The following is a 14212-nucleotide window of genomic DNA, read 5'->3' as shown; positions in this document are numbered from 1 at the left end:
CCCTGTGGTTTGGATTTGCATTTCTCTAATGATCAGTTAAATTCAGCACATTTCAATATGTCTCGTGGCCATTTAAATGTCTTTTCTGGGGGGAAAAAAAGTCTATTTGGGTCCTTTGCCCACTTTTTAATTGGACTGCTTGCTTTCATGTTCTTGAATTATGTCAGTTGTTTATACATTTTGAATATTAACCTCTCCTCAGATGTGTGGATTCCCAGTATTTTCTTCCAGTCCATGTGTTGTCTTTTTATTGTGTTGATTGTTCTGCAGAAGCTTTTTAGTTTATGTAGTTCGACTAACTTAGGTTTTATTTTATTGCTTGTGTTTTAGGTCTCATCCAAAAAAATAATTTTCAGAACCCATGTCAAGAAGCATTTTTTCCTATGTTTTCTTCTAAGAGTTTTGTGATTTTAGGTCCATATATTTAAGTCTTTAATCCATTTCAAAGTTTAGTGAGTAATGTCTGCTTTGCTCTGGCAATTAACCATATGTAACTTCCTACATTTCTTGTATTTTTAGTAATGTATTTTAACTTTTTCTTCATTTTTTTTTCATGTTTTTCTATCTTTACTCAACAAAAACACAGTAAAGCACTGTGGGACTAGAAAGGGCATTTTACGATTTCCCTTCTCATCATGCCTGAATCAGTATCTTGCACACATTAAGAAATCAATAAATGCTTTTTGTCTGTTTGTTTTCTAAAAACTAGGGATGCAAGGGAAAAGTTCTAAGATGAAAGTGTAAAGACTCAATTTCTTTCCTTGGTAATGTGACCAAGATTAGATCACTTACATATATTTTCTAGCCTTTGGTTACTGTGCCTTTTACGTGAGTATATGACACACGATTCCTGTATAGCTTTATAATACTACGTGTCTAGGCTATTTTAATTAATCTGAACTAAACACATTTTTAGGAGACATTCAAAAAACCAACAAGTATGTACTTTAAGAACTTGTTCTGAATTACACTAAATATATGCGTGTAAATTAGGATATTTTTCCCTAACACTCTATTCAAGAAACTAAAGGTCAGAAGGACAGTATTATACTCTCAGCCCAATTCATGTTCTGTGAAAATGAAATATACTGACGTCCTATATTCTGCTGGGACACATGATCTGTACCTATTTTCAGCCCACAGCTCTTCACATGCCATTGTTTAAAAATAGATCAGTTCTGAACTTTGGAGACAGACTTAGAAGTGCATTAACCTCTTTCTCGACTGTTAAGTTTGCCATTTTGCACTAATCAAATCAGTATAAATCTGATCATGATAAAAATAGACCTTCTTACTTTGTACACATTCCAACAGGCTCTCATAAGCAGAGGGGTATGGCTCACTGAATTTTTCTAGTTAGTTTTTTGTTTTAAATATACTCCTGCATTAAAGCGTCATCAGTCTCTGATCCTAAAATTCCAATGCCAAGTTTTGATGCTAAGATGCTGTCTCCAGAAGCCTGGTTGTTAAACTGGAGGAAGGGCTTGTTAGCAGATTGTTTGAATAAATTCCAAAAGAAATGAGACATACGATAAACCTTGAGTTGGTGTCCCTCTGAGGTATGGTCTAACACCCTCTGAATGACCTCTCATAGCACTAACACGCAGTTATAATTGCTGGTTTAAATTTCTGTCTCTCATCAAGTTGTAAGAGCCGTGTGGGCTGCAACTATATACTATTTTTCACGGTATCATAGTAATACTAAGAATCAAATTTTACTGTGTACTTACTATGTACCAGGCACTTTTCAAACTTTTAATGTTTTGGGTTTTTTTCTCATTTAATTTTAAAATATCTCTGTTAGGTACTTATCATCATCATCATTTATATTTAAAAGATGAAGAAAGTAAAACATGTACAAGTTATGAAAGAGCCCAAAGTTGTGCAGATACTAAGTTGTGGTGCTGCATTTATATGAGACCAACCTAGGTAGCATATTCAAAAGCACTTTGCCAACAAAGGTCCGTCTAGTCAAGGCTATGGTTTTTCCAGTGGTCATGTATGGATGTGAGAGTTGGACTGTGAAGAAGGCTGAGCACCGAAGAATTGATGCTTTTGAACTGTGGTGTTGGAGAAGACTCTTGAGAGTCCCTTGGACTGTAAGGAGATCCAGCCAGTCCATTCTGAAGGAGATCAGCCCTGGGATTTCTTTGGAAGGAATGATGCTAAAGCTGAAACTCCAGTACTTTGGCCACCTCATGCGAAGAGTTGACTCATTGGAAAAGACTCTGATGCTGGGAGGGATTGGAGGCAGGAGGAGAAGGGGACAACAAAGGATGAGATGGCTGGACAGCATCACTGACTCGATGGACGAGTCTGAGTGAACTCCGGGAGTTGGTGATGGAGAGGGAGGCCTGGCGTGCTGCGATTCATGGGGTCGCAAAGAGTCAGACACGACTGAGCAACTGAACTGAACTGAATGGCACTATGGAGAACAGTGTGGGACTTACCATATGATCCATCAATCCCACTATTGGGCATGTATCTGGAGAAAATTATACTTGAAAAAGATACATGCACCCCAATGTTCATTTCAGAACTACTTACAACAGCCAAGACATGGAAGCAACTGAAATGTCCATCCACAGATTAATGAATAAAGATGTGGTCTATGTGTATACAATGGAATATTATTCAGCCTTAAAATAAGTATGAAATAATGCCATTTGCATTAAAACATGTGAAATGTCATATATGAAACGAGATGCCAGTCCAGGTTCAATGCATGATGCTGGATGCTTGGGGCTGGTGCACTGGGACGACCCAGAGGGATGGTATGGGGAGGGAGGAGGGAGGAGGGTTCAGGATGGGGAACACATGTATAATTTTTTTTAAATTAAAATTGAATAAAAAAAAAAAAGAAGAAATAATGCCATTTGCAGCAACATAAATGGGCCTAGAGATTATCATACTAAATTAAGTCACACAGAGAAACACAAGTCTAAAAGATGATACAAAAAACTTATTTACAAAACAGAAACAGACTCACAGACTTAAAAATAAACTCATGGTTACCAAGGGGAATGGTGGGGAGGGGGGCTATAAATTAGGAAATTGGGATTAACATATACATACATAACATATACATACTATTATATTAAAATAGATAGTCAAAAAGGATCTACTGTATAGCACAGGGAACTCTACTTAGTATTCTGTAATAACTTATATGGGAAAAGAATCTGAAAAAGAATGAGATGGCTGGATGGCATCACTGACTCCATGGACGTGAGTCTCAGTGAACTCCGGGAGTTGGTGATGGACAAGGAGGCCTGGCGTGCTGCGATTCATGGAGTCGCAAAGAGTTGGACACGACTGAGAGACTGATCTGATCTGATCTGATCTGATACGTATAACTAAATCCCTTTGCTGTACACCCGAAATTAACATAACATTATAAATCAACTATTTGTTGTTTGGTTGATCAGTTGTGTCTGACCCTTTGCAATCTCATGGACTGTAGCCTGCCAGGCTCCTCGGTCCATGGGATTTTATAGGCAAGAATTCTGGAGTATGTTGCCATTTCCTTCTCCAGGGGATTTTCCCGACCTAGGTATCAAACCTCTAAGTCCTGCATTGGCAGGGAGATTCTTTACCACTGAGCCATCAGTAAACTTCAGTATAAAATTAAAAAAAAAAAAAAAATGAAGCCAGTGGAACCAGGGCCATACTCTCTCCCTGATGCTGCATGGCTCCTCCATAGTTGGCTTTCACTCATACATGATGCTATTCAAAACACTGAGAATATCATAAAGGCAATTTAAACCATTCAAAACAATGAAACAGAAGACCTCCGAGCCCACAAGGCAAAACAGGTGCATATTTTAAGTGGATAGAAGAAGAATAGGAGGGCTCTCCAAGCAAACCAGGACTGGGCACAACTGGGAGGGAGAGGAGGTTTCTGGAGATCACTGAAGTCCATCTTTGCAGACTCAGAATTTTAACCAGACACAGTCACAGAGCAACAAGAGAGTGGAGAACAGAGATGACAGATAACTAATGCATCACTGCTGCTGCTGCTGCTAAGTCGCTTCAGTCGTGTCCGACTCTGTGCGACCCCATAGACAGCAGCCCACCAGGCTCCCCGTCCCTGGGACTCTCCAGGCAAGAACACTGGAGTGGGTTGCCATTTCCTTCTCCAATGCATGAAGGTGAAAAGTGAAAGGGAAGTCACTCAGTCATGTCTGACTCTTAGCGACCCCATGGACTGGAGCTTACTAGGCTCCTCCATCCATGAGATTTTCCAGGCAAGAGTAGTGGAGTGGGGTGCCATGGCCTTCTCTGATGCATCACTATAGTGGCTCTAATTTAAAATGCCAAGTTTCTAGGTACTATTCTAAGTAATTTTTTCAGAAAACTGTAGGTGTTCCTGTATTCTCGGGTCCATGTATATTAGTTGACTGTGAGACAAAGATAATTTTTTTAGATGACTTTCCAGTCACTTCTTAGGGTGCTGACAATGCCACTGGGGCCAGTGCTATGGTCATATGGCCTAGCTCGAGGATGAAGAACACACAGATTTATGTGCTGTTCTGAATTTTCTCCACCTTGAGTGGCTCACTGCTTAGGTTCAGACAGGGAATCCAGCAACTTGTGTTTTATGAACCACTGACATTACTCTATGCACACCTGGCATACCAATGTAAGAAAAATTGTATTTATTTTCTATCTATCCCATGGATACTATTAATATTATAGAGTTTGGACAAAATACTCAGAAACCTTTAATAACTGTACTCTACTGGCATACTCTCCCACCCCTCAGGTTTACTCAGAAATAAATCACTAATGTATATAAACATTGAGAAAGTTAAAAAGAAAATAAAAACAACTGCATGCAAAATAGGACCTTCTGGGGGTTTTGTGTGTATATCAAAACAAACTCACAGAGGAATCTAAAGATACCAGCATCCTTTAGTTATATGTTAGAAACCACATTCTCCATAGTACAATCTAAAGTGATACTAAGAAAGGTAAGTGGCCACAGTATGTCATAATTCTGGGCATCACTTTTCTTCATTCCAGCATCTCTACTGTGTCTCAAAAATGCTCCCTTCAAGTTCTAATCATCTAATAATCTAACAATTTGACTTTATTTATTTATCCAACAAGCAGTTATTAAAGATGTACTATGGAGGGTCTGGAGCTATGGTGGAAATCAAGAAGTCCTTACTTTCTTGGGTCCTGAGTTCCTATAATAGATCAGACAATTAACAAATAAATAAAAAGAGACAACAAGACAACAAAGTGATGTGTACCAACAACAAAACTCATATGATGGAGAATGCAAGGAAATTAAATCCAGATGAACTTCTCAGGGGAGGCCCTGTTAAGGAGGTAACATTTGTATGGAGACCTCAATTTGTTGAGGTCTTGTTGAAGGCATTTGTTGAGGTATTTGTTGAAGGCATTTCAGCAATTTGTCTCCAATGTATGAAAAAGATATATCACCTAGTTTCTGTACAAGAATTCTTTCCATAAAGTTTTGCTCTCAAAATATCTACTGGCTAAATTATTTTGCATATGCATGATATGAGTTTCTGGTAAGAGCTTTCAAAGGTCACACAAATGAAATTCTTCCTGCCATTCTACATCTTAGAGATTCTTCATATTTAAAAATATTCAAACACATTGAAGAGAAAGGATGGAGAATAAAATAGATACAACACAGATTTAATTGATTATGAGTAAGGAATAATTTCACATTCATAAGAACCACATTTTATTTTCTTTCTCTATTTTCAAACAATGGGTTTTTTTTAGTAAGCTTTTTAGAATCTAACCTTTCACTTTTGTACATTTGTGAGTACCCAGACTTGTGTTAGCAGAAACTGTTGCTCTAAAGTATAAATCAGCATCTCATATTATGCAAAATACTTTCATAAAAAAGAGGTTTCTGGACAACGAAGCATTTTAAGTTAAAAGTCTTATTAAAATGTAAGATAGTTGTCCGCTCAAACTTGAATATATGATTAACAATTACATGTGGCATGTGTTCGTGCATACAATGCACATCTTATATTTTTACCTTTTATTAAAATATACATATCAAATAATCTAGTTTTCCCAAGTATCCTGGTTTATTCATTTATATTTATAGTATCAATCATTCAATGTCTTCTATATGCCAGGCACTTTCTGGACACAAGAGGCACAATAGGGACCAAAATACATCTTTGCATAAATTAACACCTCATCTTCTAAATTGGAATACAGCTTTTGAAAGACAGAATGATGTATTTTACTACTTTTAAAACATTTCTTGTGATCTACCACTATGACCTAAATATAGCAGGCACATAATACTCCAAGTTAACAGAGAACAAGATATATTTCCCATTGTTCTTACTAAACTTTTCTTTGTAAAACATATCTGGGTTTTTTATATCCAGGTTTCTAAATGGATAATGAATAATGACTTCTGTTACCTGCTGGCCAATGTCTTTGCTTACTTTCCTATGCTACGCTTCCTGTTTCTATAGTTTTAGTTCACATTAAAGTTTGGCTTTTGTGTGACTCTGATGCCAGAAGAGCAAACGCTGAAGAACAAAGGAACAAACATTGTTTTCACCTTTTTAGGATGTTAAATATTTCAGTATTTCATGTTTCTGCTTCTAAGATCTCTAATTTGATTAAGTAGCCATAATTTTTTACCCTGCTTTTCACTCATAATTCAGTAAAAGACCATTTTTCTAATAAATATTTAATGAGCTCCTATCAAATACTAGTCACTAGAGATACAGAGATACTATGGCACAGTCTCTACCCTCAAGAAGCTCACAGTCTTGAAAGAGATGAAGAGTAAACTGACAAATGAAAATACAAGGATGGAGAGTTTTCAGAGAAAATTTTTGAAGAAACTCATACCTGGTAAGATTGTTTGATGGAAAATTGAAGGAAAGTCGGGTAGAAAGGATTGAAGATAGAGAAGGTAGCATAAAGAAAGGCCAAGAGACAATCAGCAACATTTTCCCTCCCAGGGAAATTACCAACAATTTTCTGTCAGTGAATCATGAATGCAAAGATGGAGGCAGACCACAGAGCTTCTCCAGTGCAATTCAAGCAGCTTGGCCTTTTTCTTAGAGGGGATAGGGGGCCATAGTTAGACTTCAAGAAAGTAACACTGAACTTGTGTTGTATATCATTCAATATGATAGCCAAGGGATGGGATACATTTGAGCTAACCGAGACCAAAGGCAGGGAGAAAAGTGGTGGGTGCATGTCAGAAAGTGAAGGAAAAGATGCTGAAGCTTTGAACTATGCTGCTGCTGCTGCTGCTAAGTCGCTTCAGTTGTGTCCGACTCTGTGCAACCCCATAGACAGCAGCCCATCAGGCTCCTCTGTCCCTGGGATTCTCCAGGCAAGAACATGGCATTTGAAAATATAAGGAAAAAATTATTATAAGTGAATGACAGATAGTTGTAGGAACTGAGGGAATTGGGGGCATGTGTATGGATGTGAGAGTTGGACTATAAAGAAAGCTGAGCACTGAAGAATTGATGCTTTTGAGCTGTGGTGTTGGAAAAGACTCTTGAGAGTCCCTTGGACTGCAAGGAGATCCAACCAGTCCATTCTGAAGGAGATCAGTCCTGGGTGTACTTTTGAAGGAATGATGCTGAAGCTGAAACTCCAGTACTTTGGCCACCTCATGCAAAGAGTTGACTCATTGGAAAAGACTCTGATGCTGGGAAAGATTGAAGGTGGGAGGAGAAGGGGACAACAGAGGATGAGATGGCTGGATGTCATCACCGATGTGATGTACATGAGTTTGAGTAGGCTCTGGGAGTTGGTGAAGGACAGGGAAGCCTGGCATGCTGCAGTCCATGGGTCGCAAAGAATCAGACACGACTGAGCAACTGAACTGAAGGGGATAAAAATGAAAAGTGGAATTTTTCCACTTAAGATCAGAGTCAAAGTGTAGCAGTAACTAATAACAAACACACATGATTAAGAAAATTTTCTTGTTATCCTTTATATTACATTAAGCATTTTTAGCATGGAGAAATGTTTCTCATTTAATCATTCAGCTTTTTAGGGTTCATTTTTATTCTCACTTTCTGTTGGCTTTCTATAGTCCCTCAATGACATTTTCTGTTGGAATCCTTACTTTTCTGCTTCTTTCAAATAAAACCTTAGATTTATTGTATCCATCTGCCTATTGATTCCATTTTAATCCTTGATACTGTCTATTCAGTTATCTTTGTCTCTACACTATGGCCCATCTTACCCCACCTTTGAATCCTGTCTGGCCCTTGAGAACCTAACCTGGTTTCAGTATCGTGAGCTTCGGCCTCTTAGTGAAGAGGATTTGTATTTAAAACAAAATCTATAATCCAACAAAGAGATAAAGCAAAACATATTAATAAATTTAAAAAATGATATATAGCTTTTTTTTTTTAAATACAAAGGTTTAATTCTATTTCTCAAAGCAAAAAGATTTGGACGTTATTGATTGAGGACTTTGTAGAGAAAATAATTTAATCAATAGCAGATATTCAGCTCCTTCTATTTCCAAAACTCTTAACTGATAGCTTAAGGCTTAAAAAATACAAATAACTTTTATGGATGTAGATACTTAGGGATGGTTATAAATGGTAAAGATGTTAGGTGAGATGGACATATTTATTGAGTATTTATATTTGCTATATATAGTTGGAATTTCAATAACAATTTAAAATATAGAGGAAGTGACCTTTGCTCTTAAGGAACTTTCAAGACAAAAGTGGAGGAAACTAATGTGGAAAAATCGTGATAATAGACAAAATGGAAAGTAGTACTCAAACATGGACTCGGTGCCCTGGGGGTCAGGGAAAAAAGAGACCAGATCTAATCTGGACAATCAAAGGAAGTAAAAATAAAGAAATATTATTTGAACTACATTTGCCAACAGATGAGAAACATATCTGGAAAACATATGATGCAAGTTGAGAAATCAGAATTGCTTTTTGCAAAACAGTAAGTTGCACAATTTGGCTATAGGCCACTTTGGAAAATATAGAGCAAAAGGGAAAACTAAAGCTGGAAATTTAGCAAGGATCAGAGCATAGAAGGGCTCAAATATGAGTCCAAAGAGGCTCTATTTGATGAACTTGTAAAGACAATGTTTCTGAGCAGATACATGACTATCTCATACATGTAAATGATTAATTTGGCATCGCTGCTTTAAGTGGTAATTAGAGAAAACAGACCAAAGGTTGCAAGATAAACTAAAAGGATAGTGCAAATAATCCATGTGAGAGCAATAAGGTTAGGGTCATGAACTTGGTAAAAGAGATAAGGACATAGCTGTAAGATACATTGTTACAGTGAATTGATAGCATGTGGTGATTGACTGGATGTGCAGAGCAAAGAAAGATTAAAAAAGGCTAAAGTTTTACATTCTATATGACTCAAAAGAATAAAATATTTACAGAGAGAGAGACTTCAAAGGATAAATGGCTTAGTGATGGAAGATAATCACTTTAATACATAGTTTACTATATATGTATGGCAAATGGAAATCAGGTAGCAATGGCAAAGGGAAATCATATAGGTTTTAAGACAACAGAGATTATGTCAAGAATTTGGAGGTCAAATTTCCAGAACTAAAGAGCTAGATGAAATAAATAAGAAAATAAATCCAGAAATGGAAAGTGAAAAGCCAAAGACAGTAATGGTTTAGTGTTAAAGGAGCTCCCTCAAAAGATTCTGGCTATAGGTGTTATTAAGCGTTTAAAAGAACTGCCAATGGATCCAAGACAAATGATGTCATCACTAAATGTTCACTGATATTTTTTGTGATTTGTCATCACTAAATATTCAAGGAAACGATTTTGGTAAAGAAGTGGAGATTGAACCACAGTAGGAGATAATTATAGAGTAATCTTTCCAGATTAGTAGTAAAAGAAAAGAGAAAGAGAAAACCAGTGTAAGAAACACAATCAAGAGAATGTTCGTTTGATCTAGGGGTGACCTGAACATTCCAGTGGGCAGAGGGAAGACATCTAGGGAGGGAAGGAAGGGCCACTGGAGAAAAGAGGTGGTTATAGATGTTGCAAAGTGTTTTAATGAAGTAATAGGAAATGAATGACTCACAAGGGTCAAGTCAGTCTGTGATCAGGGTCCAGGAGATGAACAGGAAAAACAAAAATAGGAAAAAAGTGAAAATCACAAAGAAGTTAATGAAACAATTTGGTGAGCATGAGATGAGAAAGTGGAAGACAGGAAGGCTATGGACAATGAGTACCAAAGAAAGGACTTGTAACCAGGGATACAGAAAATAAATTGGTATCTTGAGAATCATAATTAGAAGAACAATTCTCCAGTCATTTTTTAAAAACACAGAGCCTGTAAACGTGAGAACATAAGGGTGAATAAAGGGAAAAACTGTTTTAACATTGTTTTAATTTTTTTTGAGTAATGTCAAAACATGGAATTGAGGATTTCCCAGGAAAAGAGAAAGTAAACAATGATCACACTCGTGGAGACTGAGGACAATAAATCTTACCTCTCTCAGAGGATCATTGAGTTCATTGAGAATATTTTCCTCATCAAAGATTTTGCCTTGGTATCTGTGTTCATAATAATCATGTATCTTCTGACGCATATCAGCTGGTAACTTATGGAATGACATGTATTGTTCCACTTGCTTATACTGTAAGAAAAGGAAAAAACAGAAATTAGAAAACGTTGTTAGGCTGTATGAGAAACCATGATGTGATTTTGTTATGCTATATTCAACAACTTTTGAGTAATGAAGAAATTCTTTAAGGTGAATGAATTACTGTACTAGGTTGTAAAGTACCTACTCTATGTCACATACTATGGATGGTATTTGTTTAGGTAAACATTTCCTGTAAAGACCTGAAGAGTTATGGAGAGGAAGCATGGAAGGAGTTCAGAGTGAACTGGGTGTAGCCCCCAAAATCCAGTGATGAGCCAAGAAAAAAAAATGTAACGCCATTAAAAGGAAAAAGCAGTTCTAAAAGAAGTATGCAGTTGCTGTTTAGCATTTGGAAAAAGAATCTCATAACTCTGGATAGTACAAAGGTTTTATCTTAGATCTTATAGCCAAAGATAAGACCTAATTAAAATTTTAATCTGGAGGTACAAAGTTTGGCAACTGTTTGTAAGTCATATATCCTCAAGCAACACTCATGCCCTATAAATTAAGAGACTACGTTTGACTTGAATTTAGGATGTGGAAAAATATCAGAATGAGACTAGATCCACATAGTTTTATAGCTGAAACTTAATTTAGACACTTAATTTTATTTAAATAAGTACTTCTTAAACCTGATTGTTCATAAAACTTGTGATGAGGTGGTCTTTGGGGAATGATTTGCATTTCTAACTCCAGATATTGATTCTGTTGAGGTACCCGCCTTTGTAAATTTATATACATATTCATATACATAAACACACACTTTAAAAAAAAGTCCCTACAAATCAAACAGGAACCCAGAAGCACATATATTACTTGGTAGCTTATTAGAGGAGAATTTCAGGCTTTAAAAAACCAGAATCTGCATCTTAAGAAAGATGCCCTGGATGACTCACACACATTTAAATTTGAGAAATATTCCCTTGATATTTCAAATGCAGGCAGTCATAAGACTATACTTTGAAAAAAATTGGTTAGAATCCCCTAAATTAGTTCCACCATGCAGATGATAAAGCTGAATACAAATGAAAAGGTAGGTAATAAAACTGGATGAAGATAATGGAAAAAATCTTTCCTTAAACATGACACATTTGGTGTATTATCTATGAATATTTTTGTTTCAAATCTTTTCCTGATAACAGAACTCAAGCCAGAAGATCTAGATGACTGGACTCCTTGCCACAATAACTGGTAATTAATAAATATACCTAATGGGAAACAGCAACCCATTGTATTATACTTCTTCAAATATTTTTAAGTACATTATTTACTCATAAAATTCATATTTTGGGGACATTCTCTTTTAGAGATTAGTATTCTCAAAGGAAATACAGCTTTGTCATGAGATCCCTTTGCTTGGTCACCAGACTGTTCCTTAAAGTAAAGCCTGCTGGCCTAACTACTGTGGGTATTACCTACAGTAACCCTAGTAGGTAACACACATATATACACACACATTTACATATTAAAGTAAAGCCTGCAGGCTTACTACTATTGTAGGCATGCACACACACACATATATTGATGACTTTGAGCTGTTGTGCTTGAGAATACTCTTGAGAGTCCCTTGGACAGCAGGGAGATCAAACAAGTAAATCCTACAGCAAATCAACTCTGAACATTCATTGGAAAGACTGATGCTAAAGCTGAAGCTCCAACATTTTGGCCACCTGATGTGAAGAGCCGACTCTTGGAAAAGAACCTGATGCTGGGAAAGATTGAGGGCAGAAAAGTAGGGGGTGACAGGATGAGATGGTTGGATGGCATCACTGACTCAATGGACATGAGCTTGAGCAAACTCCAGGAAACGATGAAGGACATAGTGAAGCCGGGTGTGCTGCAGTCCATGGGGTCGCAAACCAGTCAAGACACTACTTAGCGACTGAACAACAACAAACATATATGCATATGCGTGTGTGCATGTTCAGTCGCTTAAGTCATGTCTGACTCTTCACAACCCTATGAACTGAAGCCAGGCTCCTCTATTGGTGGGATTTTCCATGCAAGAATGCTGGAGTGGGTTGCCATGTTCTCCTCCGGAGATATTCCCGACCCAGGGATGGAACTTGGGTCTTTGGGGTTGCAGGAAGATTCTTTACTTGCTGAGCCATCTGGAAAGCCAATATGGGCTTCAGATATATATATATACACACACACTTATATGAAGCAAATTGATTATGATTTCAGGCTCTGAATTTAGGCACCAGTGCTGTCACTGGCATCGTGTGTAAATGGCTTCTTGTATGTACTTGAGAAGACTGGGTTAATTTTTCCTGAAGAAGTCAGAGTCTGTGTGCCCACTTAATCTTGGTAGCCTGCACCTAGCTAGAGACCTGGGATTCAGCCTGCTTGGCCCCTTGTGCAGCTGGTTCTAAGGAAAGAAGTGTCAGCTTTTCTCTATCCTACAAGATTGCTGTGTAGGATAAAGTTCATTTGCAGCTGGACTGGAAAAGCTCTATCCTTATTTTTAGCAACATTTGTGTATCTGATTTCTACTTATAGCCAAGAAGAAGGCAGTGGGATATTTGATGAACTGTTTAGGATCCGAAATACCACTGGAGATCCACAAAGCTAACTTCTGCATGAGTGATTAGCAACTAGCCTACTTGATTCGACTAATTTGAGTGGACTATTTAAAGACCTACTGAGAGCTTTGTTGGTGAGCGCTCTCCAAACTGACTCTTTTGTGACTTCAAGGACTATAGCCAACCAGGCTCCTATGTCCATAGGATTTCTCAGGCAAGAATACTAGAATGGGTTGCCGTTTCCTTCTCCAGAGGATCTTTCGAACCTAGGGATCAAATGCGAGTCTCCTGCATTGGCAAACAGGTTCTTTACCACTGAGTCACCAGGGAAAACTGAAGACTGGTCAGTTCTGTCAAATATCCAAACTTGGGAAAACAATAAAATAGCTTTAGACAACAGAGCTGCCACAGTTTGGACACTTACAACATTGATGAAAGTCCTTTTGATTCTGGGAAAATGAAGAATTCTAACCTGCAGAATTCTTTCTGTAGGACCAGTATGTGTCAGGTAACCTCTACTCACTTTTCTCAGCTGATTGCTTGCCAATACAGTGCTTGGGGTGATGACAATCTTGAATGTTAAGTGGCATACTGAGCTCTAGATTTCTCCCCTCTCTACATGCATCTCTGGGGTATGGGAGGCAGCATTAAAATTTAGCAGCATTTTAATCATTTTGGGAAATTTGTGCCTGGATGCAAAAGTCTACTCATCTAGAGAAAAAAATAATAATCTGCTGTATGAATAATCTCTGAAGTTAAAAAACTAATACTTGATTAGCTAAATAAAAATATGACCCATAAAATTACTTAATTTTCACAGAAAGTCAAGATGGGTTGAGTCTACTTATTTTTCCTTCTTTCCAATCCCTTTAGACTTCAGTTTAATGATCTACAGTAAGAGGGTGTTATACCAATGGATCTTCCTTGTTTCTTCAGACAGAAGTTCTATGAATATTTTTTTTGTCATTTACTGAGTTCAGTTCATTACTGAGTTCAGTTGACTTTGAGCATATATTACATATTTTAAACATTCACTCATAGAAAT

The 14212-nt window shown here is 37.2% G+C and overlaps 1 protein-coding gene across 1 annotated transcript in view; it reads right to left on the bottom strand.

The window, feature by feature from the left end:
• Nucleotides 1–14212, bottom strand: part of HCN1 (hyperpolarization activated cyclic nucleotide gated potassium channel 1) — a 466192-nt gene that overhangs the window by 81840 nt on the left and 370140 nt on the right. Inside the window, exon 5 of the mRNA XM_061393578.1 lies at nt 10487–10633. Coding sequence (XP_061249562.1) covers nt 10487–10633 — 147 coding nt within the window. The remainder of the gene's footprint in view (nt 1–10486; nt 10634–14212) is intronic.

The sequence above is a fragment of the Bos javanicus genome, chromosome 20 (genome assembly GCF_032452875.1).
Source record: "Bos javanicus breed banteng chromosome 20, ARS-OSU_banteng_1.0, whole genome shotgun sequence".
Taxonomy (NCBI): Eukaryota; Metazoa; Chordata; class Mammalia; order Artiodactyla; family Bovidae; genus Bos; species Bos javanicus.
The sequence above is the reverse complement of the archived record's forward strand: the minus strand, read 5'-3'. Positions and strand labels throughout refer to the sequence as shown.